This window comes from Ictalurus punctatus, chromosome 2 (genome assembly GCF_001660625.3).
Source record: "Ictalurus punctatus breed USDA103 chromosome 2, Coco_2.0, whole genome shotgun sequence".
Taxonomy (NCBI): Eukaryota; Metazoa; Chordata; class Actinopteri; order Siluriformes; family Ictaluridae; genus Ictalurus; species Ictalurus punctatus.
The window spans coordinates 33238420-33265352 of record NC_030417.2 but is presented as its reverse complement, the minus strand read 5'-3'; the positions used below and the strand labels follow the sequence as shown (position 1 = coordinate 33265352).

The window sequence follows — 26933 nt, the reverse complement described above, 5'->3', positions numbered from 1 at the left end:
TTTTATTTGGAGTGTTACTTTTTGGTTCAGTTTGGATGCATATCATTAATTTACTTTATTTATTAATAGTTAATACATAATACTTATTTCGTTTAAAAAAAAAAAAAAACAGTACAGTACACAGTCATGGTACAGACAGTACTGATTATTTTCATAATAAAGTTCAGAAATATTTTACTTTGAGTCATGTTTTCACTCACCATCAATTTTAAAAAACGAATCGTTTGATTAATCGTTATCGGCGGGTAGGTACTGCCCGACTTAGTTATCAGTATCGGTAAAATCCACTATCGGTCGACCTCTACAACAGATCAAACGAGACTTTACATAGTGTTAAACACAACCACTCCGGTGTTAACACAGAGTTGCTGTGGGAGTGTTTTGTCACTGATGCTACTGTTATGCAAAATAGAATTGTACAGACACTCTCCCTCTCACACACACACACACACACACTCACACACACACACACACACACACACACACACACACACACCAGCTCCCTAGTGCCTACCCAGGGAAGCCGTTAGCCAGCAGTTCGCTGTCCGGAAGGTCCATGAAGATGGAAGGACACCTATGGAAAGAGGTCAGTTTACAGCCTGCGCGCACACACTCGCGCAAACACGACGTACAGCCACACAAACACAAGTGCACACACACATGCACCATCTATGCTCACACAAACACAAGTGCACACGTCACCACACACGGATTTCAAGCATAACGTCTCACAAAGTTAAATATTTTCCATTACTTTAGAGAAACGTAAGCTCTATTCTGTATGTTCTCCAGTCAAACGACGGACGGACGTAGTGTCTCTCGTACGAACACTAAACAACAATTTAAAAAACCTCCCATGTAACCCTTTTAAAGCCAAAGGGGGGGAAAAAAAAAAAAAAAAAAAAAAAAGGTGGTCTTCGGGATCATGTGTTAATGTTAATTAGAGTAATGTGTGCTCTGTTTATGAGACCAGTTACTGTGAAATGGAGAGAATAAAGTTTTTATTTGCATTTCTTTCAGAATTGTGGAATGAATTATTATTCATTTAAATGAAGGTATAAAAGGCAGGACTATCGGTATCGGTTACCGGCTGAGAAATTTCGTATCATCTCTAGATACTAAAATACTAGATACTTCAGGTGCATCTCTAGTTTTGTCCATTTATTATGTTTCTAAACAGCAAGTTTCGAAACAGATTTACTACTTTCGCATTCCTAGGAATACGATCACCTGCTGTTGTGTAACCTATCATAAAGTCGTTTGTCGTCTTTATATGTATTTAGTTCCTCTCTGCTGTCTCTATGCGTTGAAAGGCTGAGAGGAGGACATGGTGAGGAGGCGAGTGGAACATTTTCTGGCTTCATTTGGGAAATTTAGAGAGAATACATCCTATTTCTGTTTTGCTTCTCAGGCCAGCAACGTGTGGACAGAGGAAGCAGGTGAATGGGAGATTCCAGACATGATCTCGAACACACACACAAACACACACAAAGAACAGTAATGGCCACTTACGGGGTGACGCAGATGAACTTAGTCTTCAGGTACGGCTGAGTGACTGAAAATAAAACAGCAAACAAATATATGTGAGTGCTCCTTATGTTACGAAACCCCCACAGACACACACACACACAGAGACAGACTCGCATGCTGATGAACCCCTGCCAAGCGTGGATCCGAGAGCAGCTCTGATTTACAAGCACCATGATATTCTCAGAAATCATGACAGCATCCAGAGGGAGGCTTGTCATGTAAACACTGGGTCTGTGTTTTGTTTTTCATCCAAAAAAACAACAAAAAAAGAAAAGAAATGCACTTTCCATGTAGATCTTTCCATCATTTTGGAACATCAGAAAACAATTCTGAGTACACCCTGACTTTCCTGGCATTTTCTACAACAAGGCTTTTATAACATAACCAAGATTTTATTTATTTATTTATTTTTAACATTCAATGACCTTTTCAATGGAATATTTATAAAAAAAAAGTAAAATAAATAATAATAATTAAAAAAGTAATAATAATTCCTCACTGCTCCTCAACGTTACAGGTTTGACCCAGTGTTTCCTGTTTGAGTGGACGGATGCTACTGTATTTTGAGATTAATAAATGAAACGTTGCGCTGAGGTCTTCGCCGCTGAACAGTTGAAGCTGCACTCTGAATATTGCGTGCATATCGTTCAAAATAAATACCTTCACTTCTCCTTTTATTTTCTCCAGAGAGAGAGAAACGGACCGTGTGGTCAAAACAGTTTTGGTTCTATGGTAAATTTCCAATCCCCTTTTTTTTTTTCTTTTTTTTTTTTTTTTTAAAACAGTCTGTTCTTTTCTGACCTGTTCCTGTCAAAGGGAAGCAACCTTGGCTGATTTATAGCGTGTATCGGAGGAAGAATGGGGCAAATATTATAACCAACAACTGGATATGTAAAGAAACTGAAAGCAGCTATTAAGGGAAATGGTGCGTATTCATGTTATTAGAGAATATTTATTTAACGTTCACCTTTTTCCCCCCCGCCCAAGTAATACATTAACGCATTTAAATTTTTAATGATTAAAGAATATCTGTAAAACCCACTTTATTATCTGGTGTACAAATGATTAGTGTTTGTTTATTATTATTATTATTTATCTTTTTTTTTTTATCAAGCTTTTGTACTCAACAGTATATTTAGCTGCACAGGTGTCGTTATTTTTTCTTTCCTCCGAACAGAGTTCAGAGTTGTGCGAGTGTGTCGTTTGCTGCAGACCACAACTGAAAGCTCTTACTACATCCGGTGAAATCCCCGTTTTCCGCATCAGGCTGGGCTTCTGGCCGGCAGTACTTCCCGAAGGCCTCCTCTTTAGGGATGTCGGGGAAAAGGTAGACGAGTGGAGACACCAGGATGTTTGTGGCGTCCATGATCTTGTAGCCCATGATGATTTCGGCGAAGGACATGCTGTTCAGCTGCTGCTTAGTGTACGGCTCAACTGACTGGATCTGTGTCTTACCTAAAACACACACACACACACAGTTAGACTGTGGCTTTGTAGAATTATAAAGCAGTCGTTGATAAAGGACTACTACTGACAAGAAAATAAGGCAGGGGTTAAAACTGGTTTCTCACACAGACTCACCACTGATGTCTTTTTCCACCCAGGTGAATGTGATGCCTCCCTCCTTACTGCTCTCACTGAAACGCAGCAGAAATGTCCCAGGTGGCTTTGGGCTCAAGATGGCCCTCTCCCTCTCCTTACTGATGAAGCCCATGATATATCTGTTACACAAAAAACATGTACACAAGAGCATACACACAAAGGAATTTAGCAAAGTGGGAACAATGGGCCTTTGCCTGTTGTAATGCTGTTGAGAGCTCAGTGAGATTGTGGCAGAGGAAGTACAAGTTCATTAAGTACAATAAGAGTGCAGTGGAAGTGCAGTGAGATTACAGTGAAAACACAAAGAGAACAGTGTAGCACGACTCCATGGGGAACAGTGAGAGCACAGTACGAGTGCAGTGAGAGCACACTGTGAATACAGTGAGAGTGTAGTGACAGTACAGCAAGAGTACACTGAAACTACAGCGAGAGTACACTGAAAGTACAGCAAAGTGCGAGAGTACATTGAAAGTACAGCGAAGTACAGCGAGTGTACACTGAAAGTACAGCAAGAGTACACTGAAAGTACAGCGAGAGTACACTGAAAGTACAGCGAGAGTACACTGAAAGTACAGCGAGAGTACAGTGAGTGTACACTGAAAGTACAGCTAGAGTACAGCGAGTGTACACTGAAAGTACAGTGAGAATACAATGAAAGTACAGCGAGAATACAATGAAAGTACACTGAAAGTACAGCGAAAGTACACTGAAAGTACAGCGAGAGTACACTGAAAGTACAGCAAGAGTACACTGAAAGTACAGCAAGAGTACAGCGCGAGTACAATAAGAATTTAGTGAGAGTACACTCAGAATTCAGTAAAAGAACAGTGAGAGTACACTGAAAGTACACCAAATACAGTGACAGTACAGTGGGAGCACTCACCCCTCATTCCACAGAGCTAGGATGTACTTCTTCACCAAGTCAATGATGTTATCCAACCAAACCCAGAATGAGAACCCTTTTCCTGCCATGTTCTCCTGCAAAACACACACACACACAAAGAAAAGTTAAACAGTGCTTGGTGCGGTTTGCAATGGGCTAAAACTGAACAAGATCTGTGTGGCAGAAACATACTTTGCAAAACTTGGCCCAAGTGATCTGGCAACCGGAGTAGTTCACACAAGGCCCTAAAGGCAAGACGGAGAGTTCAGCATATGAATTATTTCTTAAAAATGCTTTGTGCAGGCGAAAACAGTTCTTTCGCCCTCAGACGAGGGCTGTCAAATGTGTTTAATATTGTACTGGAACTTTAAATCATTTTAAATATTTCATAATAAACATCACTGGTTGAGAATTGTTTTGGTTTTTCCAAGCTAATGGCATTGTAGAACCTATTCACTAGACACGATTTAACATTCAACCAAGAAACAAAAAACGAGCATGTAAAAAGTAAATAAAATAATAATAAATAACCCTCTAAAAGTACATGAGATATTAATATTACAAAGTTGTTTTTTTTTTGCTTTGAAGTGTGTAAATTCCAACAGCTTCTATTCGGACAGAGTATCTCGGACATGAACACACAGCCAAGCATACCAAGCAGTTTCTCAGCCAGTGTGGTGAGTTGCTCAATAGTCAGGCCTCTCTTGGTTGTGGAGGAAAACTGCCAGCTCAGAACTTCAGCCACCTGATCCCATGTACCCACTGGAGGCTTCGTGAAGAAATTCACATTCTGGCAGTAAAGGGAACGAATTTCAGGCAACATATGCATTCATTCTTTCATCATCTGTCCAACGGAAGAGAAAAAAAATAGAGGGCAATGCTGTTTTATACTCACCTTGGGATGGTTAGTCAGCATGTTGTACCACAGAATGGATGCCCAGGCGTTGGGCATCTGGCAGATATTAGAAATGACTACAACAGGGAGAGAGTGTGTCTGTAGAAAATGAAAGAAAACAATGAGATAACATACACATTTTTTATACCAACACACACACATTTTTTATATATATTATATATATATATATATATATATATATATATATATATATATATATATATATATATATATATATATATATATAGATAGATAGAGAGAGAGAGAGAGAGAGAGAGAGAGAGAATGTAAACTGAAATACATGATATTTGTTTTCTAAAAGCTGAGGTTTATGTCAGGGGAAAAAAAAAACAACCCCATCGATTTTTGTCATTTTAGCCACAGTGACCCCTGACAGGGTTTCCCAGACCGCTCACATGTATGAAGGGGTAATAAATAGCTGGACTCCTGACTAGCATAAGCAGTAGTTACCCAATACTGACCCAATATTGATGTCTTCCTCGTAATCAAGCCTGCAAGCTTCTGCTGCCATTTTGCACAAACCCTATAGTTTTGATGCGAACACGCTTTCAGAGAATTTGTGTCTTATGCTAATATGCATGATCGAGGTCATGGCAGTCAACACCCATTCATCACAGGAACCGCGTCACCTTTGACATCTCTAGAATATATTCGGTGGTGTTTAGAGTTTTAATAAGTGAAGGGCTGACAGTGGGTGCCATGGCAACAACCCCATGGACACAAGCCCATTAGGACTCAGAGTGCGCCAATCACCAGGAGTCATGAAATGGACTCGATAACCATTTATTTAAAAATCAGCTTTAATGCTTTAACGTGTAACCTCTGACTGTATTCCTAACTGGACAGCATTGAATATTTATCACAAGGGTCCCGATTTCTCATTTTAATGGCTGTCCAGAGTGTATGGTTTTATTTTAAAACGCTCCAGTTTGTGTATATTTGAGCGTCTCTCACCTCGAGGTCGATTTTAAGGCCCTGGTGGTAAACCTCTGTCTCAAAGGTGATCAGATGAAGCTCTTCGGTGACTATCAGAGAGGCCTGCAGGTGAGAGGACAAATTCATAAATGTTCTCTCAGGTTAATCTCTGTTCTACATACCCCTGAATGCAGTAACTAATCATGGCACTGTCTGTCACGGAGCAGCCACTTACGTCGCTGTTGGTTCGGCCACCGTTGCCACACCTCTGTTCTCGCAGAGTCTGAGGAAAAAGGGCGAGAACTACATTTCACACAACATAACAGAACACAACTAAGTTAACCCAAATCTATCGGCCATCACAAAGTATAATTCAGCTGCTACGGTGTGCTTATGAAATCTCCCATGGTGCATTTGAGGTGCTCACCAGGTGTTTGAATTCAGCGGACAGGCTGCCATTGTTGGACTCCTCCATGTTCATCACCTTGGTGTTCGTGCCCAGGATGTTGAACTTGCGTGACCTGGACGAAGAAAAAACAGGACAGAAATCTATAGAGGGTATTGCACTGACGTCACTTTCCCGCCGGAACACGTCCTCTCGGCCGGACCGAGCTGCAAAACATCCAGCAAAATGGCTTCTTTTAATTTAATAGGTAAAGCCACGAAAACGCTAATATAACCAATGAGTATCAGCTTAAATTAAAAGGCAGTTGGAATCGACAGTGACCCTTACAGCTTGCCCAAGAACCTGTGGTCCATGGACAGAAATCTGTTTTTCCGAAATTTATATGTACCTGAAGCCATACAAAAGCCTTGACTGCTGGTCCTATTTCAGAAATTAAAGTGACAAGAACACCAGTAAACATTCTGGCTGTATGTGGACAGGTATGTAAACAATTTTATTATATAAATCCATCTGATAAGCCGTAAGCTAGCTAGTCCTAGTTTGTTTGTAGCAAACACTGCTTCCACTTACTAACGTTATATATTTGTGAAGGTAAAACACAGTCCGAGAATGAACGAGCCCCCGTTATTCATCAGTGGAAATAGAAATCACGTTTATGGTACGTTCTGCCATACGGGTATTTCTACAGTGACGACGTTGTAATGAAACCTATCCATACGTCATTATGAATCTGTCACTCCACGAGTCTTTTTTTTTTTTTTTTTTTAAAGAGAACGAAAGGATCTGATGGCCACCAGGTTACTGTCTGAACCTGAGACAGTGCTCACGAAAATAGAGAGAAGATATCATCTTCTCATCAGACCGTCCCGTATTATCTTTCAGTTTGCATTACGTAATGATCATGAAAATAGTGCTCTATTATACCCATCAGATGGCGAACGTTAACAGTTACCCAGGACTAGGAGAGCGAGGACTATGGGCAAAACACACGCTTAATTTACAAACGCCCATGCGCTTGGTTTATAAATTTATTCAGCTTAGTGCCAGCACTGTCATACTTCAAGTTGAAATAAATCAAATGAACCAGAAAACACTGAGACTCACCCTCGAATGGCTGCAACATCTCCAGACTCCCTGAAGATAAAGATAATTGACAATAGTAAATATATGATCAGGTAATGTGTAGGTCAACTCGTTTCTCAGTTTGACCAAAAGCGTGCACTCACTTGTCGATGCAAACTTTGATTTTCAGCTGGTAATTTAGTTCTGGGAATTTCACCAGTAACCTTAAAAGAGAGGTGGGGAAAAAAAAGTGGCATTCATTTACTTTTCCCCCCTGAACAACCAGTGGTGTGGGTGTTTGGGAGTTTGAAGGAAACTTACCGAACTTTATTGGTGAATTGAACTCCTGTCTTTATAACCAGAGGTCTGTCGGGATGCATTGGCATACACGGCTGTCTCTCAACCACAAACGCACTGCAATGACACAAACACAACACAAGGGGGCTCTCTCAAGCTGATGGATTTAAAACGCCACGTTGCATAATTTTAAGTAAGTATCCGTGCGTGCGTCACCTCTTCATGAGATTGCGGAAGAGGTCTACGATCTTTTCCTCCAGGGCAGGGCGGTGCTGAACTATGGGATCTCCTTTATACGAGACTTTCTGCTGGAGCTCCTCCAGTTTCTTTATCTGCTGCCTGATCTGTAGCTGAGACTCGGCCAATGACGTGATCCTGAAAGAAAGAGCGATAGTGAGAGAAAAAATGTAGAAGAGTGAAAACTCTTTATGCGATATGCAATGCCATCAACAAACCTGTGCAAGTTTATCACGGTCCTCACACAAAAACAATACACATTCCTCAAAGGCTTTGAACGCGTCAATTCTATGTACTTTAGTTCTCGTTTATTTCAAGCTAGGATCGTAGTTTTGTCTGCAAGGCAAATCACAAGTTACTGTATCTATAGTATCTAATATACTTTTTTTTATATATAATCTCTCTACAGTTGTGCCCAAAACTTTACACACCCTTGATCCTTAATACAGTGTGTCGTTGATGACCTGGCTGATCCGTCACCGTGTTTATGTTTTGTGATAGTTGTTCATGAGTCCCGTGTTTGTCCTGAGCAGTTCAACTGCACACTGTTCTTCAGTAAAATCCTCCAGGTCCTGCACATTCTTTGCTTTTCCAGCATCTTACGATCCCTCTTATTTTGTTAAAAGTATTAAGATTTTGCAGATTGTACAAGGGGTATGTAAACTTTTGGGCACAACTGTCTCCATCTACCTACATATACATACACACACTATATCTAGAACACCTAACTCACAGGGATGTGTATGGCCGAAGCTCAATGTAATCCAAGCTGAATTATAGGTTGATTCGGAAATGTTTTGAAAAAATGGTTTCTTTAATATTAATGTAAGGAGTCTCCAGTGTTAGAGCCTTATAAAGCACCGTCTGAGGTAGAACTGTAACGAGCCATATTCAGGAAAGAGCCGTCTTGTTTCGAGGACGTTCCAGAACATTAAATGTAACTATAAATGGATGAAAAGTACGACGTGTGATTCTTTAACGCATCGGGCGACACCATTCCACGTCACTGTTGATTAATTTCCTGTAACAGCACACCCCGTTCTGTGTTACTCCTTACTTAACCAGTTGTTTAAAATAACGTGAAATCCGAGCTTCAGTGCGAGTTCTCTATTAGCAGAAACTGTTATTAGCCTGCCAGTGATTTTCTGTCCATTACTGTCCTTTAAAAAGTAGGCTAAACGAAGGGGGGGAAAAAACAAAAACAAAAAAAAAAAAAAAACGGGGGCGTTAACAATGTTAATGATTTACAGATTTTCAGATTTCTTTATCACGGTACGTCAACACAGGTCTAATGTGTCTGTGTGCTGTAGGGCTGACCGAACAAACATTGCTGTTGAAACACTATTCCCATCAGAGTTCTTGTAACAGATTATCATTTGAAAGCCATGTTCTACTTTTAACTCAGTCGTGTCACCTGACGTAAGAAAAGAACGAGAGAGACTGGCTTCTGTGTTAAGGTGAGAAGAAGGAAGCAACTTTTCACGTGGATCTCGAAAAGGTAAATATTGGTGATGTGAAAAGTTTACTGGGAGTAAAGAGATGAAAACCAATATGAAGCAATACAACAAACTATAAAAGTTCATATATCTTTCTTGTTTTCTTTTCTTAATAAAAGAGAATTTTCACTTTCTTTTTTCTTTAAGTGGTGTGAAGGCATCCTGTAGAGATACTGGCCTGTCTCGCTCATAGAAGTATAATTCGTGTGTACCATGTCTCTAGCCGGTCCAGGCAAATGTTGGGAGGTCCTCCGATGCAGGCGATCTGCTGTCTCCTCTTCCAATCAGCAAGCTCCTCATCAGTCAGATTCTTCTGCACAAAGTCCATGGCCTGCAGCAGCCCTGCCATATCAGCCACGATTTGCTGCCAGAACAACAAATACACAACGCTCCGTTTATCATCAACTCTCTGTAGGCGCGTCACAAAACCTGAGCGCAACTACGTTAACCCACATGCTAAATGATCTTAAAAAGCTTTTGACCGGAAGGTGTTTGATTAAATGTTTGAAATCGGTGTTGGAGAAAAATATAATTGTGCCGACATATTCATTTCTTTCATTTTAGAAAACTAACATTTTATTTACAAAGATTTTATATATTTTTATTTATTTATTTATTTATACTCTGAGCGAAATATTCCGAAAAGCAGTCGATAAGTGTCCAGCGTCGGTGGGAACTCCTTTAATACTGATTAAAAAGCATCTCGGGGGAAATTCCTCAAGAAATCAGTCGAGAAAATACCAAGAATACATTTCTGGAAATTCTAGGCAAAAGTGGCATCTATTCTGAAGAGGCTAAAATATTACATTATTACTAAAATATTACATTATTTTGATTTATTTTGGATTTAATCACAACATAATTCCCATAGTTCCAATCGGTGTTATTCCAGATTGTTGATGACTTTATTATTATTATTATTATTATGAGAAAGAAAAACAGAAAGAGAGAAAGAGAGTGAGAAAGACAGAAAGAAAGAGAGAGAGAGAAAGAAAGAAAGAAAGAAAGGACGGAAAGACAGAAAGAAAGAAAGAGACAGATGGAAAGAAAGACAAAGAAAGACAATAAGAAAGAAAGAAAGAGACAGATAGAAAGAAAGAAAGACAGAAAGGCAGAAAGAAGAAAGAAAGACAAAGAAAGAGACAGACGGAAGGAAAGAAATATAGACAAAGAAAGAAAGGCAGATAGACAGAAAGAAAGAAAGAAAGAAAGAAGGAGAAAGAAAGAAAGAAAGGCAGAAAGACTGAAAGAGTCTAAACTTGACGGTAGTGTATCTCACCCTCCTGAGCTGATCCAGGGCGCTCAGCATCTGCTCCAGCTGGGCCATCTTCTGTCTGGTGGCTGCAGCCTGGCTGTTCCCATTCAGGTCCTGGGACAGCTCTGAAAGGAAATGACATCAGAGCCGGATCACAGCATTAAAGCATCCACACGCGAAGTTCAGATTACAGACACGAGCACGGAGCAGAACGTGAAGAAAACCTTCAGCACCATGCTCTGAAGAAACTCCGCCCTAAAGCGTTCGATTCTTACCGCCTGCGCTCTTCAGAGTCTTGTAGTTGAAATCAAAGTCATCCTGCAGGTTCTCCAGCATCTTCATTTTCTGCTCCATATCCTGAAACGCAATATTTAATATTTAAGAAATATTTATATATCTTTAAAGTGATTGATATTTCAAGCTTATAAATATGGAGCTAGAGCTGTATTAGTCAAAGAACAGAATTAGCGGAGATCGAGTCAAGACCGAATCTTAAGATGGTTAAGGCAGAGTCAAGATTGAGAAAGAATACAATCAAATCCTTTTTCTTGGGGTGGCCAAGCCTTTACTTCGACTATTTGGCTTGATTCATGCACGACACCAACAATGTTTTCTACAAGAAGGAATTACTTCTTGTCAAACTCTGTGCATGCCCAAAGAAAACACCACACACACACATTTTTTAACAAATTCTTGGTTGAGAACAAGACCACATTTAGCTCAAGACTGAGACGAGTTCAAGTACAAATGCCAGTAAATCCGAGAAGCCCAAATCGATACAGAAATCGTCTTGAGACCGCACTGGAGTCCTACAGCCTGATATCGCAACTCTCTGTATAATGTATCTGAATATTATTTGGTGAAATATCTCAATGATAGAATCAACAGCACCGAGCCTCTTTTTTCAATATTGAACACGTTCAAGTTCTGCCAGATTTCTTTAAAGCTCTTTGTTATGATGACTCTGTGTCTTTGTCCTTAATGGCATTTTTAACTGCTTAGATGTTTTTATATATCTGTCGTCTAAGTTTGTTGTGCAGACCAACAAGGACAATTTGGTAAACATTTTACACGGGGTCAAGCCTGTTCTTATATTTACGTCCAACAGAAAATACATTCGGGTTTTAACGAGAATGATTTTTGCTCGAGAGCCGAGCTGCAGGTTTGTTTAGAACTGGGTTTGAGTATCATAATAAACCATATGATCGTTTTCCTTCCCCCAGTAGCATGCCAACACCTACTTTGAAGTAATTCCCTGAATACGTGGCCTTAACATCTGTAGCAATTACCAAGATGACTTGCACATTACTCATGCTATTCCACCATACTACTTACTCACTCCAGTTCGTCGTGCTAATCTGGTCGTTAACGAGAACCACTCTATTCTATGAAGTTTCACAGTGACGCACCTGCACTTTCTTCCTGATGTCCTGCAGTCTGTGCTCCAGGAGCTGCTGTTTCTCCGTCACCACTGTCCCGCTGTGCTGAGCGGCCTGGCCATCCTGTGGAGAAAAGAGAGCAAGACTACTGCTGCTGCTCTGGCTCGGAGGGAAATGGCTTTCAAAATATCCGATTCAAGGAGTTTGAGGAAAATAAAACAAAACGCTAGGAGTAAAACGCATCGTGCTCTGAATGCTGCTTTGCATTGCTTATCCCTCACCCTTAAATATATAGTAGCAGTTTTAAAATGGACCTTAAGTGGCTGAACAATATTCACGGTTCCCGCTTCTATTCAGCCAAACGCCACGTCTTCTTAGTTCTCCATTACTCGATACTTGGCAAAAGATAATGCTGCATATATATACATATTTTTTTACTCTGTTATCAAACCTAAGCACTGTGAAAACATCTACATACGCTTAGGACAAATTATTATTGTTCTAAAATAGAGTCCCATTTTGTGTTTTTTCCTCCAACCAAGAAACCATGGGGTGTGCAAACTTATGCACTAGAACGTATACTGTATATCTTGAATATGTCTACATCTCCCACCTTTACTAACGAACACTACAATACAGAACACTCGTTTTATGACTGAATCTGTACATAAGAGAGTTATAGTGTGTGTGTGTGTGTGTGTGTGTGTGTGTGTGTGTGTGTGTGTGTGTACGTACTTGCTGAGCAGTAGTGGCGGTCTGCAGCAGTCTCTGCTCCTCCCACAGACAGCGTGCGACGATGCGAGCGATCTCCATGGGCTTCTCCAGGTACTTGCTCTGCAGGTGCTGCTTGATGCGTCTCAGGTTGTGCTGGTAAAGGACGTTGTTCTCCTGCAGGAAGCGGCTGTACTGCTGGTCGATCTCTCCCAACAGGTTATGAAACACCAGCGTGGCGTGAGACTCCTTATTGGCTGCATACGCCCTGCGGAGGAAATGAGGTTTCAGAGTACAAGACAGGAAAACTCCATTTGTGCCATTTCCATCTGCCTCCTAATTAACTGTAATACACTGGATATTGGTGTGTCCAAGGTGTCCTGTGCCCACACATGATGGACGTCTCTGCCCACAAACATGTCAATTTAAGGGAACGTAGAATCCATCAACAGGCTTCTCCTCACAAAATGGCAAGGCTACTAGCACAGCGTGTGCTATCAAAGTTTAGCTCTGACGAACATCTTTCAGCTACGCACTCTTCACCGTCTAATCCGTCTCCTCGCACTTACAGTGGTGTTCACCATCTAACCTGTCTCTCGTACTTACACTGCTATTCACCGTCTAATCCGTCTCCTCGCACTTACAGTGGTGTTCACCATCTAACCTGTCTCTCGTACTTACACTGCTATTCACCGTCTAATCCGTGTCCTCGCATTTACACTGCTATTCGCCGTCTAATCCGTCTCCTCGCACTTACAGTGGTGTTCACCATCTAACCTGTCTCTCGTACTTACACTGCTATTCACCGTCTAATCCGTGTCCTCGCATTTACACTGCTATTCGCCGTCTAATCCGTCTCCTCGCACTTACAGTGCCATTCGCCGTCTAATCCGTCTCCTCGCACTTACAGTGCCATTCACCGTCTAATCCGTCTCCTCGCACTTACAGTGGTATTCGCCGTCTAATCCGTCTCCTCGTACTTACAGTGGTATTCGCCGTCTAATCCGTCTCCTCGTACTTACAGTGGTATTCGCCGTCTAATCCGTCTCCTCGTACTTACAGTGGTATTCGCCGTCTAATCCGTCTCCTCGTATTTACAGTGGTATTCGCCATCTAATCCGTCTCCTCATACTTACAGTGGTATTCGCCGTCCAATCCGTCTCCTCGTACTTACAAGGGTATTCACCGCCTAATCCGTCTCCTCGTACTTACACTGCTATTCACCGTCTAATCCGTCTCCTCGTACTCACACACAAGGCTTCTGATTACAATTCCTGTGTCCTCATCGTTATGGAGAAATAACTCCACAATGTCCGTTAGCCACCACAGAAACAGTCTCACGCCCAAGTCACTGACACGTCATCCACCCAGTAGATGTGTTAAAGTTTATCGAGATGCACATAACAGATTGGAACAAGATGTAAACATGTGCCTGAGAGTCACAGCTCTGAGGTACATCCTGTCCTGTTTTGTTCGTGTTAGGTCTGAAAACAACAGAACGTACTTGTACCGTACATCATTAGAGATAATGATATCCTAGTCGTGATACATTTTCTCATAATGTCAGTAATTATGCAGAAATGAACGCAAAATCAAGCAAACTCCGCAATATTCAGGGGGGGCTTGCAATTTTACAAAATGACAGCAGATTTTCTGCAGATTTGGGCCGAGACGCGACGTCATCACAACGCGGATTCAGCCGAAGCCATCTCCGATTCACGCGTGTCCAACACGAGTACAGCTAAAAGGTCTCATTTACCAAACTAACATCAGAGTGAAAGACCATGCAAAACAATATAGAGCGATTGCGATTTCAGCAATTCAAGCAGTTTTCTGCAAAAAAAAAAAAAAAAAAAAAAAAAAAAAAAAGCACAATTTTTTTCTTATTGCCGCAAATCAAGCGTTTATTAGGTAATAAAGCGAGAATCGTTATCGGCCGATAAAGGCTATTTTTCCCGCTAAGGGCCATCGGCCGATAGTTTAAAAACATCCGATGATCGGGGCGGATTATATCCTGTCAATCAAAAGAGGGCGGGAAACACATGGATTCCGTGCCGTGTGTAAAGATGGTGTCTCTTGTGTGGAACGACGACAAAACTGCAGTTTATAATCTCTGCACTGATCAAATTTTACACCGAAAGTCAATTTTACGACCCAGAAGTTTTGGCGTCGAGTCAATCCACCCCCCCCACCTACCCCGCTTAATGTTAATATATAAAAAGTTATAGTGAAAATATATAAAAAGTGGTAAATATTATATATTAGCAGTTTGATGTCAGTGATGCAGTAGAAATGCTTGTGTTTGTGGTGAGTGAATGTGAGACTAACAGGAGGATTTTTTTTTTTTTTTATAATTCAGTCAATGTTAATAGGAATTAATAACATTCAATAAGTTAAGAAATCTTACTTTAATCTTCAGAATTGAGTTCATATTAATTAGAGTAATGTGTGTTCTGTTTATGAGACCAGTTACTGTGAAACAACTTGTTGAAATGGAGAGAATAAAGTTTTTATTTGCATTTCTTTCAGAATTCTTTTAAATTAATCATTATTAATTTAAAAGAAGGTATACAAGGCAGAACTATCGGTATCGGTCAGTATCACTCTGAATAATCAGTTCTCAGTTTCGGCTGAGAATTTAGTATCAGTGCATATATATATATATATATATAAAAAAAAAAAAATATATATATATATATATATATATATATATATATATATATATATATATATATATATATATATATATATATATATAATATCGAGATCTTGATCGATTACGCAACAACACACTTTTCTGAGATAGTGTACGCATCATATCTTTTTTATTTTTTTTTTTTTATTTTTTTTTTACAATTACAGACTGACCGTGAGTATTGAATGCTATGCTTTTTACTGAACCTTTAAAATGAGAAAAAATGTTTTAAATTTATTATTTGTTTGAATTCAATTTTCTATATTTAAATTATTAATATTATGCTTTTATTTTTATTATTAAAATGATTTTTTTTTTTTTTTTACTGAAAACCTATATATATCGTGAATGGTAGAAATGCCTTCAAGTTCCGTGATGATACTTTTACCCACCCCTATTCCAGACAACAGAGTAACTGCATTTCAGACAGGTTTGAGAAAGATCCGCTAACAGAATATCGAATATCTGAATGCCGATTACAACGTTATGTCACACCCCCCCCCATCCACACAATGGTGGCACGGATTCAGCTGCTAATTAACGTTTAAAGAACAAGGAAGTATATTCTGGCAGGCACATGACGCATTGTCCTGCCGCTAAATCCTGGATGTGGGCTACAATTCACGTTCGTTCTTTCAACAAATCAACAAAATAAATGGTGTATACTTATTTGGAGGACCGTGTTAGTCATCGGCTACGCACCAGTCCTGACTCTCGATCCAGGGGGCAAGAAACTGGCGGAGCTCCATAGGGAAGCTGTCACTGTACAGATGGTACAGCTGCTCCAGGTAGCGCGTCTCCAACTGCTGCAACTGGTTCCACTGGGCCATGCTGACCTGGAGAGAGAGAGAGAGAGAGACAGACAGAGGGAGAGAGACACACACAGTGAGCAGTGTGATGTACTGAAGTGGACTACAGAAATGTTATTAATGAACTGAACCGAGTGAAATTTAATTGAAGAATTTTGAACTAAACCAAACTCAGGTGAATTGTTAATTGTCAAAGTTAAGATTGTCTTAATTGGTTCGAGTTTGAAAAAGGAAAATCGATCGGAACTGAAATTGATTCAACTTCTAACTGAACTGAACAGAACTCTACTCAACTGAACTCAACTGAATTTGACCGGATTCACTTCAGCTAAATCGAACTAAACTAGATTCAAACTGAATAGAAATGAACTCGATTGAAATGCACTGAACTGAACCGAACTAAATTGAGCTAAGCAGACTTGAAACTCTACTGATTTGAATTGAACTAAATTACATTAAAACGAACTGAAATGACTTCAAACGAATCGAACTAAACTAAATCAAGTGGATATGAACTGAACCGAATCTAACTGAATTACACCGCATTGAATTAAACTGAAGTGAATAAACTTCATTTCATTCCCAGGGGCCAATTTATGCTCATACTCGCTTGTATGAAAAAGCAGTAAAGACCTTCCTTGCTGAACTCATCTCCACAGACCTACAGCAACAACACCACGAGAAAAGGTCATTAGAAACTTGCATTTTCATTCAAACGCGATTCAGAGGAACAAAACAAGTAACGATATCCATGCACGAGTACATAACTGTATGCATATCCAGGACGATGATTATAGAGGAGATCTGAAATTGCACCGTAGTGTGAAGCAGGAAGGTCAAATAATCCTTCCTAGCTCACGTTGATCATGTGAAATCTAATATCCTCCACAAAACGCAAACTCATTCGGTCCTAAACAAGCTCGCTGTCCGCTTAAAGCCTCGCGGTTTTACATGTTTATTAAGGGAAACGGATTCGTCAGCTCGCTCTAGCGGTTGTGGCATCGTTCTGAACCTTCACGAGCAGCGCTGAGAGGAAACGGTGACGGACTGCTCAGAAAGAACACGCTACATGCGACGCCGCTCGAGTGCCATCAGAGCTCCAATCGACCTCAGCCCATCGAACAGCAGCGAGAGCATCCGCTCTCAGAGGAAAACCTCGAAACCCAGAGTCAGAGAGACTGCCTCATCCTGCTACCCATCGACACACACACATCCTGCTCAGCACTCGCAGGTTTGCTCATCCGCCCACACAAAAAAAACAGACTCACAAATCAGTACACGCTAGCACGTATTCTTGCAACAGCTATATCATTTTTTTGCGGCTCTAAGCACATTTTCGAGTTCCTTCACCTGGCCGACGAGGCACTTATTCCCTCGTGCACCAGGTTAAAAAAAAAAAAAAAAAAGTTTCCACCTCCAGCTACCTGATTGCCCAGAGCAGGGAATTCAGAAAGCCACGACGTGCCAGGAAGTTGGCCCTGATGGCATTTACATGGCAGGTTATTTGGAAGTAGGTTAAGTAAGAGAAATACCATTATGCAGGTATGACTAAGATCCAAGAAGTCTGCTTCTCCTTCACTTTGGACTTTTCGTTGCAGAAGAGCTACTTCAATTAGTCAAGGCAATTCTCTTTCTGACGTGAGCCACGTCACGCAAAAACGATGACTCGTCTGTAACGAACACGTGGTCCTAGGTTCACGTTACAACACCGCGAGGTATTGTTTATAAAAGGAATTTCGTATTTAATTTTCTGTGTTTGATTGCTCACTACTTTTCAAATATTGTGTTGGTCCATGATCGTTCATTCTTTATTTATTGTTGTATTTATATTGAGCACTGGCTATATAAATGAAACTTATTATTATTAATATAATAATAATAATAATAATAATAATATAGTTATTATTATTATTATTATTATTATTATTATTATTTATGGAAGAAAATGGAGGGGGATTCTGAACTGTTCTGATCTGGCAACCCTTTTAAGTGCTCCGAGTCAGGTTTCAGACGTGAGCTAGCGTTATGTTTCGCAATCGGTTGCGTAACTCGATGTAGGTCGAGAAGGAGATAAAAATCAACTGGCTGTGACACGGAATGTACTTTTTTTATGCCGACCTTGTGAGAACAGCGTGGACTAGAGCGGATCAGAGAGACGAGGTGGACGGGTTAGACGTTCCTAAGGTGCGAGTGTGTGGCAATTGGGGATGGAAGCAATTTAGCAGATTCAGCTGCCACCCTCATAAATCGGAACGTGACCACAAAACCAAAGCAGAGCGGTGAAGAGAACCGGAGATTGTGCTACTGAGCTACTGAAACCACCTGCCTGTAAACATGTAATACTCAAAGTCCTGTCTCAAACACTTCATCTAGAACAATCACCTACGATCTACATGCAGCTGGAGAGACATGTTCATGCATCAGAGGAGCTGAGCATCTCACACACACACAACCATTTCAATTCACTACCACACCCCACATATTCCCTGCACTGGCCTCAAATCACTCTAACCTCTGGTACAGTTTAGTTTCAGTCACAGACACCATGGGCGAAACACTGACTTTGATATCATCCCTGTCTCTCACCTCCTACTCTGTAGTTGCAATTACATCTTTACCCCCCCATACACACACACACTCACACTTACTTTCTCTTCTGTAGAGTCCATAAAACCACTCAAAGTCTACTTTAGCAGTAAAAGCCTGTTTATTACAGCGGGTCCTTTACCGTACCATTTTGTTGATCGTTACACCGTGGTGATACCAAATTCTCGATTCTGATTGGTCAGAAGGTGCTGAATAATGTTCGAGAAATGATCACAGCTCGGTTAGTAGTGGGGAAATCATAGGTTTACAGTATATTAATGCTCTCGGGTATATCTGCTGGTGCAATGTCTACAGAAGGAGTCTCCAGCGTCAGAGCTTTGTAACCAGTATTACTCAAAAGGTCTCGGGGACGTCGTGTCCTGCAGTTTCTTGGGAACGAGTCACATGCTTTTTTTGTGCATCTTATTAACTTCAAGAGGGTGAAAAGAAAAGAAGAAGTATGTGAGGAAATGACGGGTTATAGCTGCTATAACAATAGCGATAACAGGAACCGTCTTGTTTCGCGGACGTTCCACGACGTTAAATATATTTGTAAATGGATTTTTTTTTAAAAACGTTTGTTTTTGTACAAAACATAATGTTTATGTTTTTCTTTATGTTTAAAACGTTTTAATGGTTGGTTGCAAATTGCTGTGAGAGAACACCTGTTACTGGAAAACAATCAATCAATCACTCACTCACTCACTCGATCAATGCTGAGTGATTCATATATTAATGCATATTAATAAAGTGGAACATTTATTAGGTATATCTGATCAGTATTTCTACAAACCATAAAATTGGCACCAAGCTTTTAGCAGAACTTAATTCCCTGTCCACAAACATTGAACTATTTCGCATCTGAAAAATGGGGAAGGATCGTCTTTCACGCTCAACCCATTTGATATGAACTCTTAAAACCTTAAACGAGGAACTGACAAAAACAAAACAAAAACCTTCGCACATCCAATTTATTTCGTTTCGCTAAAAGGCAAAAGCGACGCTTCGTCGCAGCGATAGTGAGAATAACAGCTGATAACTGGGACTCTTGGTTTCCTGAAAGGGTGAGAAGTTTCATAAGACTGTTCCACAGAAACAGAGCAGCAGAGCTCTGGAGGAACACGACAACCCACAAGAAGCCCAACTCTCATCTCTCTAAACTGCTCGATTCCTTAAATGCTTCAGGCCGAGCTTTCTTTAGTCACTTCCTGTACAGTCTGGAGCTTTCCTTTCGTATTACCGAGGTCTCTATTGAGGTTATGATGGGTTCAAAGGAGGCATGCGGGGAACTTCCACTGCAGTGTACAATTTGTCCACCAGCAGATCATCCATGATATTAGACCTTAAACATTTCAGATCTATCAGCAAGAAATGAAAAAAGTTCTCCGCGTTTGTATACAAATAGTACATACGACGGTAATCCCGCCACTTAGTTGTGCAATGGAACATTCTCACTAAAATGCAAACTGGTTTTACCGCTCCGTTCATCGTTTAACTCCTTTGCATAATCCAGCAACAGATGCTCACACGGATACGAACGGCTCGACATGTAACAGGGGAAATTTGAGCAAGACTACGTGCACGTTAATCCGGACGGATCTGAAAACGCTGAAGAAGCGTCGGCGTACGTCATTTCCGTCAGGCGTCTGTTTATAAATGCAGTCTGAAGGCTGTACAAAGTGACATCAATGTTTAACACCATCAAAACGGACAGCAGGCACAACAACCGCAATACAACGTCCTCCACCGTCTTGTTTCTTTTGAGCTGAATGGGTCATGTGACGTGACTGCCTAACATGACGTATGAAAAACGCGTCGTTGTGTTTGAACAACTCCGCTTACTCGGTCCACACTACAATGCAAAAATGGCGTTTTCGAAAAGCTCCGTTTTTGCTTGGCAAAAAACTCCGTCTCGGTGTGAACGCAACGCCAAGATGTAGAGAAAAAGATGCGTTTTCAAACTTATCCGGATGAATGCGACCGTACTTGAATCCCACCACACCAAATAGCAGATATTTAAATATTTTTTTTTAAAACAAAACAAACAAAAACAAAACACGACGCAAACTTTAATCAAATTATTTAAATATAATTTAATAATCTGATTTAATTGTTAATGGTTCCCAATGGAACCATTACTCCTACTACATGAATAAAAGCCGGTACAATTCGCGCTTCTTTCGGAATAGTGTCCTGTAATTATTGCAGCCACCACCATTAGGGAAACTTCGTACGTCAGGTTGCGTTATTTAACAAAATTGTCATTTCGTAAATCATTACACGTGACACTTTCCACACACTGGTGTTTAAATACTGACCTGGAGGCTTAAGAGGTTACATTATTACAGCAGTCGCTTTTTATAATTAAAGAATAAAAATCCCAATCAGGTAGGTGTGAAGCGTTTTATTCCTTATACGATACAGCAATTCCAAAAAGGTCTTAAAGAAGAAGTTTATCGTTGTGGAAAAATCTCTGAGAAGTTACTTCCTGTTCTCATGTGTGTTAATCAGCACCTTCTGACTAACTGGACTCCAAAAGTCAGCACAGCTGTGGTGTAACGTGAACATCTCCACCATACTTTCATTTCTTAAATATCCTAAGTAACCGTAATGACCGGTTCATAAACTCTCACTATCGCTCACTCTCATTTTCGTCGTTTAACTGTCCATACGATCGGTTTTCTAATAAGTCTCGACCTCAAACACCTGCTACTCAAACCTTCAGCTTTCCTCATTAGAGCTGGTTCTGAAGAATCCCCACTGAGCAAGAAAGGTGTTTTTTCTGGATTTCATATGAAAGAAAGAAAAATCCAAACCACTAAAACCTTACTGTAACTTTTGTTATGTTTCATGAGAATACCTGTGAATCTGCAACCATAAGAGCTGTTATATAACTCACAGACGAGGCCTAGAGCTGTTTCCCTCCCCTCCCCCAAATTATTGAGAAGTCACGGCATGGCATCCTGATTGAGGCGAAGATTGAGGTTACGTGAAATCAAACCACAGGGAGAAAAACCAGGTCTACATTTTCAGTTCGCCAAAAAAAAAGAAAAAGAAAAAAAACCTCTGAACTCGACTGGCTAGATAATTCATCGTGTTCCTCTTATATCGAGAGCATTAGTGCTGATTCATCAAGCGCAGCCTAAAAGAAAAACAATGTGATGCGTTTCAGAAAGGGACACCGGGACACCACCGGCTGCGATGAGGGACGGAGGGTGCTCTCGAAAGATATTCGCTCAAATGGTGTTTGAATAACGGCGTTAACATTAATCACTCTGAAAGCTCCATCGGGTTGAGATCCCATCGTTCTGTACTGTATGATTTACAGTCATTTTCATCCTCGTCAGCAGACGTCATCCTGGAAACCCTCGTCCTGGAAGAGACCACGACCACTGGGTTTCGTCAAGAGTACAACAGTGATCTTTGAGAAGAAATGTCGATCGTTCAGATGTCTTTCTATGATAGAACAAGCAGAACGTGTTCCCAAACCTGCTCCAGCATGACACAAAGCAAGCTCCATGAAGACATGGTTCACCAAGGCTGGACTAGAAGAACTTGAGTGTTCTGTACAGAACCCTGACCTCAACCCCACTGAACACCATTTGGGACTGGAAATTCGACTGCACCTGAAAAATATCATTGCCCTCAGTTGTTGAATGATCACAAATCCCCACAGCCACGCTCCAAAATCTTGCATAAATCCTTCCCATAAGAGTGGATGTTATTAATACAGCAAGCTGGAGGGAGGGACATCCAGTATGAGTGTGTACGAATAGTACGAGTGTGACTGTCAGGGTCCCACAAACTTTTGAAACTCATACAGTGTATGAGAGGAAATGATCTGGAAATATTATTCAGTCCGCAGTTACAAAATACCGTAGGAGCTGCTGGGAAAGCTGGTGAATTATTTATTTATTTATTCATTCCAAAGATTAGAGGAAAGGAAATAACTTACACAAACCTAATCTAAGACTTCGTGAATCAGACGAAGTCTCAGTTCACAGGCGCGAAGGGTTTATTATCGCGTCACGAATGTGCGATGTCTTCTGACATGGCCTTGTACTACGGCGCGGAGGAGATGAGTACACGATGTACTTTTTAGAACGCATGCTGTGAAATGACTCTGGAGAGTTTCGTCTTCTCGTTCACGGTTTACAGAGTTAATGCGATCACGTCGCCTCCAGGAGGTGCGCGATGCCTGATTAAACGCCCGTAATATTCTGCTACAGCTTTAATGACAGGAGCACGGGTGAGCTGCATGGATACTAGGAAGAAAGGCACTTCTTTACTGAAACACTGTCCGTTTCTTTCTACTACATATTTTATATAAATCAATTTCTAATCATTTCCCAATGAAGCCATTAAGCCATAAAGACAAGAAAATCATACACACAATGAGCAAAACCAAATCTAGATCTGGTTCCTTATTAAGCGACCATGAGCTACCAGATCAGCGTCAATGCACCTCGGTAGAGATGAAACACGCTTTGGAAACCGTGTTACACAATTATCCGAAAGATTTTCCTTCAGCTGGTGTTTTGAGGATGGTGGTGGGGAGCGCTAACAAACACCTCGCTCTAAAACCTCCCCTAACTGTTCAACTGGATCCAGACCTGATGAACGTGAAGGCCATAGCATACCATTTTCATTCTCGTCAAACTATTCGGTGAGCTTTTGTGTCCTGTGGATGTGGGCGGAGTCATGGCCTACCGTGACGGGGCGAAAAGGATCGGTCTCTGTTAAGAAGTAACAGAGTAACTGAGCTAAATAAATAAACAAAGGGCATCCAGTAGTGCAACTATATTTCTAACTTTGGAAATGGAAGTGTCCCGGAGCCGCCCTTTTGCCGTAAACGTTTCCTCATACTGCCGGATCAGCGGCGCGCGTGAAATGAAAAACACACACTGAAAAAATCCGACACTTCTCCGTTGTTTGCCATGCCAACATAAAAGAGGAAAAGAAATGGTGATAGAGAGAGAGAGATATAGAGATAGCATTACGGATGTACATGCTCAAAACACTTACATAAACTTGTGTGTGTGCGTTACGGATCTGTTCTAATTGTGTTGTGTTACAGTTCTGTCATAATTACCCTCATTATGTAAACTAATCTCTGTACTGAAGTTTCAAGTTGCCGTACCCAAACGCCAGACACATGATGAATACGTTATCCGACCTAAAACGTCTTTTCGAGTTTGAATTACAAGTAGGAGCTTCAGAAACCATTCTGATTGGGGTGGAATAAACATAAAGCCTAAATCCTGATCATAAAGCTTCAGTGGGTTTCCCAGTAGCACAGGTGCGTCTCAATCGGCTCCCTCGCTGGTGAATCAGTGTATCGTGTACACGATTAAGGACCGTGGCGCTCACTACGCACTGGGACACGTGCCTACGCACTCGCGTTGTAAATCGTCACCACAGGCATTCATCAAGAGCCGAAAGGACCGACGTCTTTCTGATATTATATGTCAGGTAAATTTGTTCAGGATCGTAGGCTAGCTCAGTGGTTTTCAAAGTGGGGGCCACCAGGGGGCCTCAACAATTTGGTTTGCCCATGCTTCCCACTAGTATGTTTTCTCTTTCACACTCTCAGACAGCCACACACACAATCAATTCCTAATGTAGTGTAATGTAAAGATGTAGGATGTAATTATTAATAAAAAAGGGGGATATATTCAGAAGTCTATATTTTTAATGTGTTTTAAAAACATCTTGCAAAAGGGGGCCTCAGTCAAATGTTAATGCCATTTGGGGGGCCTTGCCTTGGAAAAGTTTGGGAACCTCTGGGCTAGCTAGTGGATAGTTTTTTTTAAATCATGGAACACTTAAAGTCGTTAGACTAGAAAAAACATCAAATAAAATGAAAAACACTAACGTAAGCAATCATATGAGAGCTACAACAACGATAATGAGCTACTTTTGTAGACGAAGTTGGCTGAGAGTTCGTCCGCCATCCCCCCCCCCGAGCTGAAGCAACCCAGGTATGAAACCCGACTGGTCCACCCATGATCAGTGGTCCACCCATAGGGATGGGCGATATCGACTTAAAACTACATCACGATATTTCATGGTATTTTTTGCAGTAACAATATAAACAACGATATGAAAACACTATCTAAACTTCTGGCTTTCCTCATATGCTGATCAGTGTGTACAGTTGAGGTGGTGGAACAAATTTGTTATGTTTCAACCCTCCGTCAAGACGGGTTTTTGACACACTTTATTAAATCACAGACGTTTGATTCTCATCTGATGATCTGTATCCGAAACACTTCCATATTAGGGAGGAAGGGCAATGGTGGCTCAGTGGTTAAAGGCTCTGGGTTACTGATAAGAAGGTCAGGAGTTCAAGCCCCAGCACTACCAAGCTACCACTGTTAGGCCCTTGGGCAAGGCCCTTAACCCTCAACTGCTTAGTTGTATAAATGAGATGAATGTAAGTCACTCTAGCTAAGGGTGTCTGCTAAATGCCATGAATGTAAATTTAAAGGAAACTCCTTTTTTTGGGGGGGCATTAATTCTTCTTCCTTCCCCGTCAAGGGTTGGAACTCCGCCCTCCTCTACGCTTGTTCTGTTCTACGTCCGAGGTGTCCACGTTGCTGCATGTAAACAGGTCATCAACTAGATCATCGATATTGTAGGACAAATTCTTATCATGGGGAAGAAGTGTATCGGGATATCTTGGACTATACAGTACGGCACAGCCCTAGACACCGGGTTAAATCTCCAAATTTCAGTTGCATCGTGTATATTTTAACAACACCTTGAAATCTTAAGATAAACAAAACAGGCCAGGTTATCTGGCTAGATAGAAATAACAAAACACTAATGGTGCATTTGCGTTAAAACACACACACACACACTTTCACAGGTGGAAAACAGAAAGTGCAGCACGTGAGAGCAGCATGACTCTTTAAAATAACGACATATAGAAAAATTCCCCCTGAACTCTTACTCTGGTCACGCTAAAGTAGCCATGTAAAAGTCCCCCTGAAGGTAGCTCGAGTGACCAAAACCGAAAACTGAGGCCACGGAGAGAATCACGAGGACCCGGCGGTAAACAAGCGCGCGTGCGCGCGAGGATTCCCTGAGTCCAAATACTGGAAGAGGTGACGTCATGGCAGGGTATTTAATGAGGGACTACCCCCTGGTGACCGCGCGCACCAAAAAAGGGAGAAAGGCAAGAAAAGAAAAAAAGACCGCGCATTTCTGCTCGATTATAGCGGGTTATGAAATATTTATAAATATCTGCATAATTGATGCGGTAGTACAACATGGCACGTGCTTGTTTTGGGGGTTTTGTGTGTGTATAAAAGTGCTTTATTATTTCAGCTAAAACAATTAGCAGCTTTTGGGATCATGTGATAACGTGAAAGTGTTAAGATATTTGATCCCTGCACAATATATAATATATTTAATATTATACATTATTATTTATATATTTTAAGCCCCAAGATCTAATCCCTATAGTCCATCTTCTGCACTGCATAATGCTGGAAAAATAAATAAATAAATAAATAAATAAATAAAAACAAACAAACAAATAAATAAAGGCAAAACAGACATGTTTATCTTGAAGACATTCCTGTGTGTATATTAAGCGGTCACTATTTGTAAAGTACATGGTAAAATGTTATTTTTATCATGTTTATAATGTTGTTATTTGCTCATTTCGTTACTAGCGTTTAGGCTACACTGATATTAGTCCAACTGGGGCATGTTTATATAAACGGTATAGTCTTTAATTAGGCGTAGCTCGATTTTAAACACAACTGAACACTTTTCAGGATGTAAACATGTAAATATTTCGTATCTACACACTTTATAGAGTGAATTGTTAAAAGTTAAATAAGCAGACTGGCTTAAATGCGGTGGTGTCGCTACTTACCCTTTATGGATGTGGCTTGAAAAAATGTGAAGGGAGAGAAGAAGAAGAAGAAGGGGAAAAAAACCTCGTTAAAGTGTTGCGACTCCTCCGCTGCCACTTCTGTCAAAACACCCGTGTTCAAACCCGATATGTGTGTTTAATTACGTACGGACGGAATGGAATAAAATAAAATAAACGACACCGGAGTTCTCCTAACTTTTACATCAGCAGCAGCAGCCGTGTAGTCTGTAGCGCTCTGTCTGTCAGGAGCTGTAACGTCCTAACTC

The 26933-nt window shown here is 40.8% G+C and overlaps 1 protein-coding gene across 2 annotated transcripts in view; it reads right to left on the bottom strand.

The window, feature by feature from the left end:
• The window catches only part of stat3 (signal transducer and activator of transcription 3 (acute-phase response factor)), a 32874-nt gene extending 5941 nt beyond the window's left edge, over positions 1-26933 (bottom strand). The window contains exons 1-22 of one of the 2 annotated variants that reach the window (XM_017493257.3): positions 26668-26933; positions 16087-16220; positions 12714-12957; positions 12009-12101; positions 10875-10956; positions 10624-10724; positions 9557-9708; positions 7828-7986; positions 7636-7728; positions 7479-7538; positions 7357-7386; positions 6274-6367; positions 6082-6129; positions 5886-5969; positions 4911-5009; positions 4670-4805; positions 4208-4260; positions 4016-4110; positions 3112-3251; positions 2764-2985; positions 1513-1555; positions 515-574 (exon numbers count right to left, since the gene is read on the bottom strand). In XM_017493257.3, coding sequence (XP_017348746.1) covers positions 515-574; positions 1513-1555; positions 2764-2985; positions 3112-3251; positions 4016-4110; positions 4208-4260; positions 4670-4805; positions 4911-5009; positions 5886-5969; positions 6082-6129; positions 6274-6367; positions 7357-7386; positions 7479-7538; positions 7636-7728; positions 7828-7986; positions 9557-9708; positions 10624-10724; positions 10875-10956; positions 12009-12101; positions 12714-12957; positions 16087-16214 — 2216 coding nt within the window. In that variant the 5' untranslated portion in view covers positions 16215-16220; positions 26668-26933. The remainder of the gene's footprint in view (positions 1-514; positions 575-1512; positions 1556-2763; positions 2986-3111; positions 3252-4015; positions 4111-4207; positions 4261-4669; positions 4806-4910; positions 5010-5885; positions 5970-6081; positions 6130-6273; positions 6368-7356; positions 7387-7478; positions 7539-7635; positions 7729-7827; positions 7987-9556; positions 9709-10623; positions 10725-10874; positions 10957-12008; positions 12102-12713; positions 12958-16086; positions 16221-26667) is intronic. The other variant, XM_017493266.3, reaches the window with a different exon arrangement.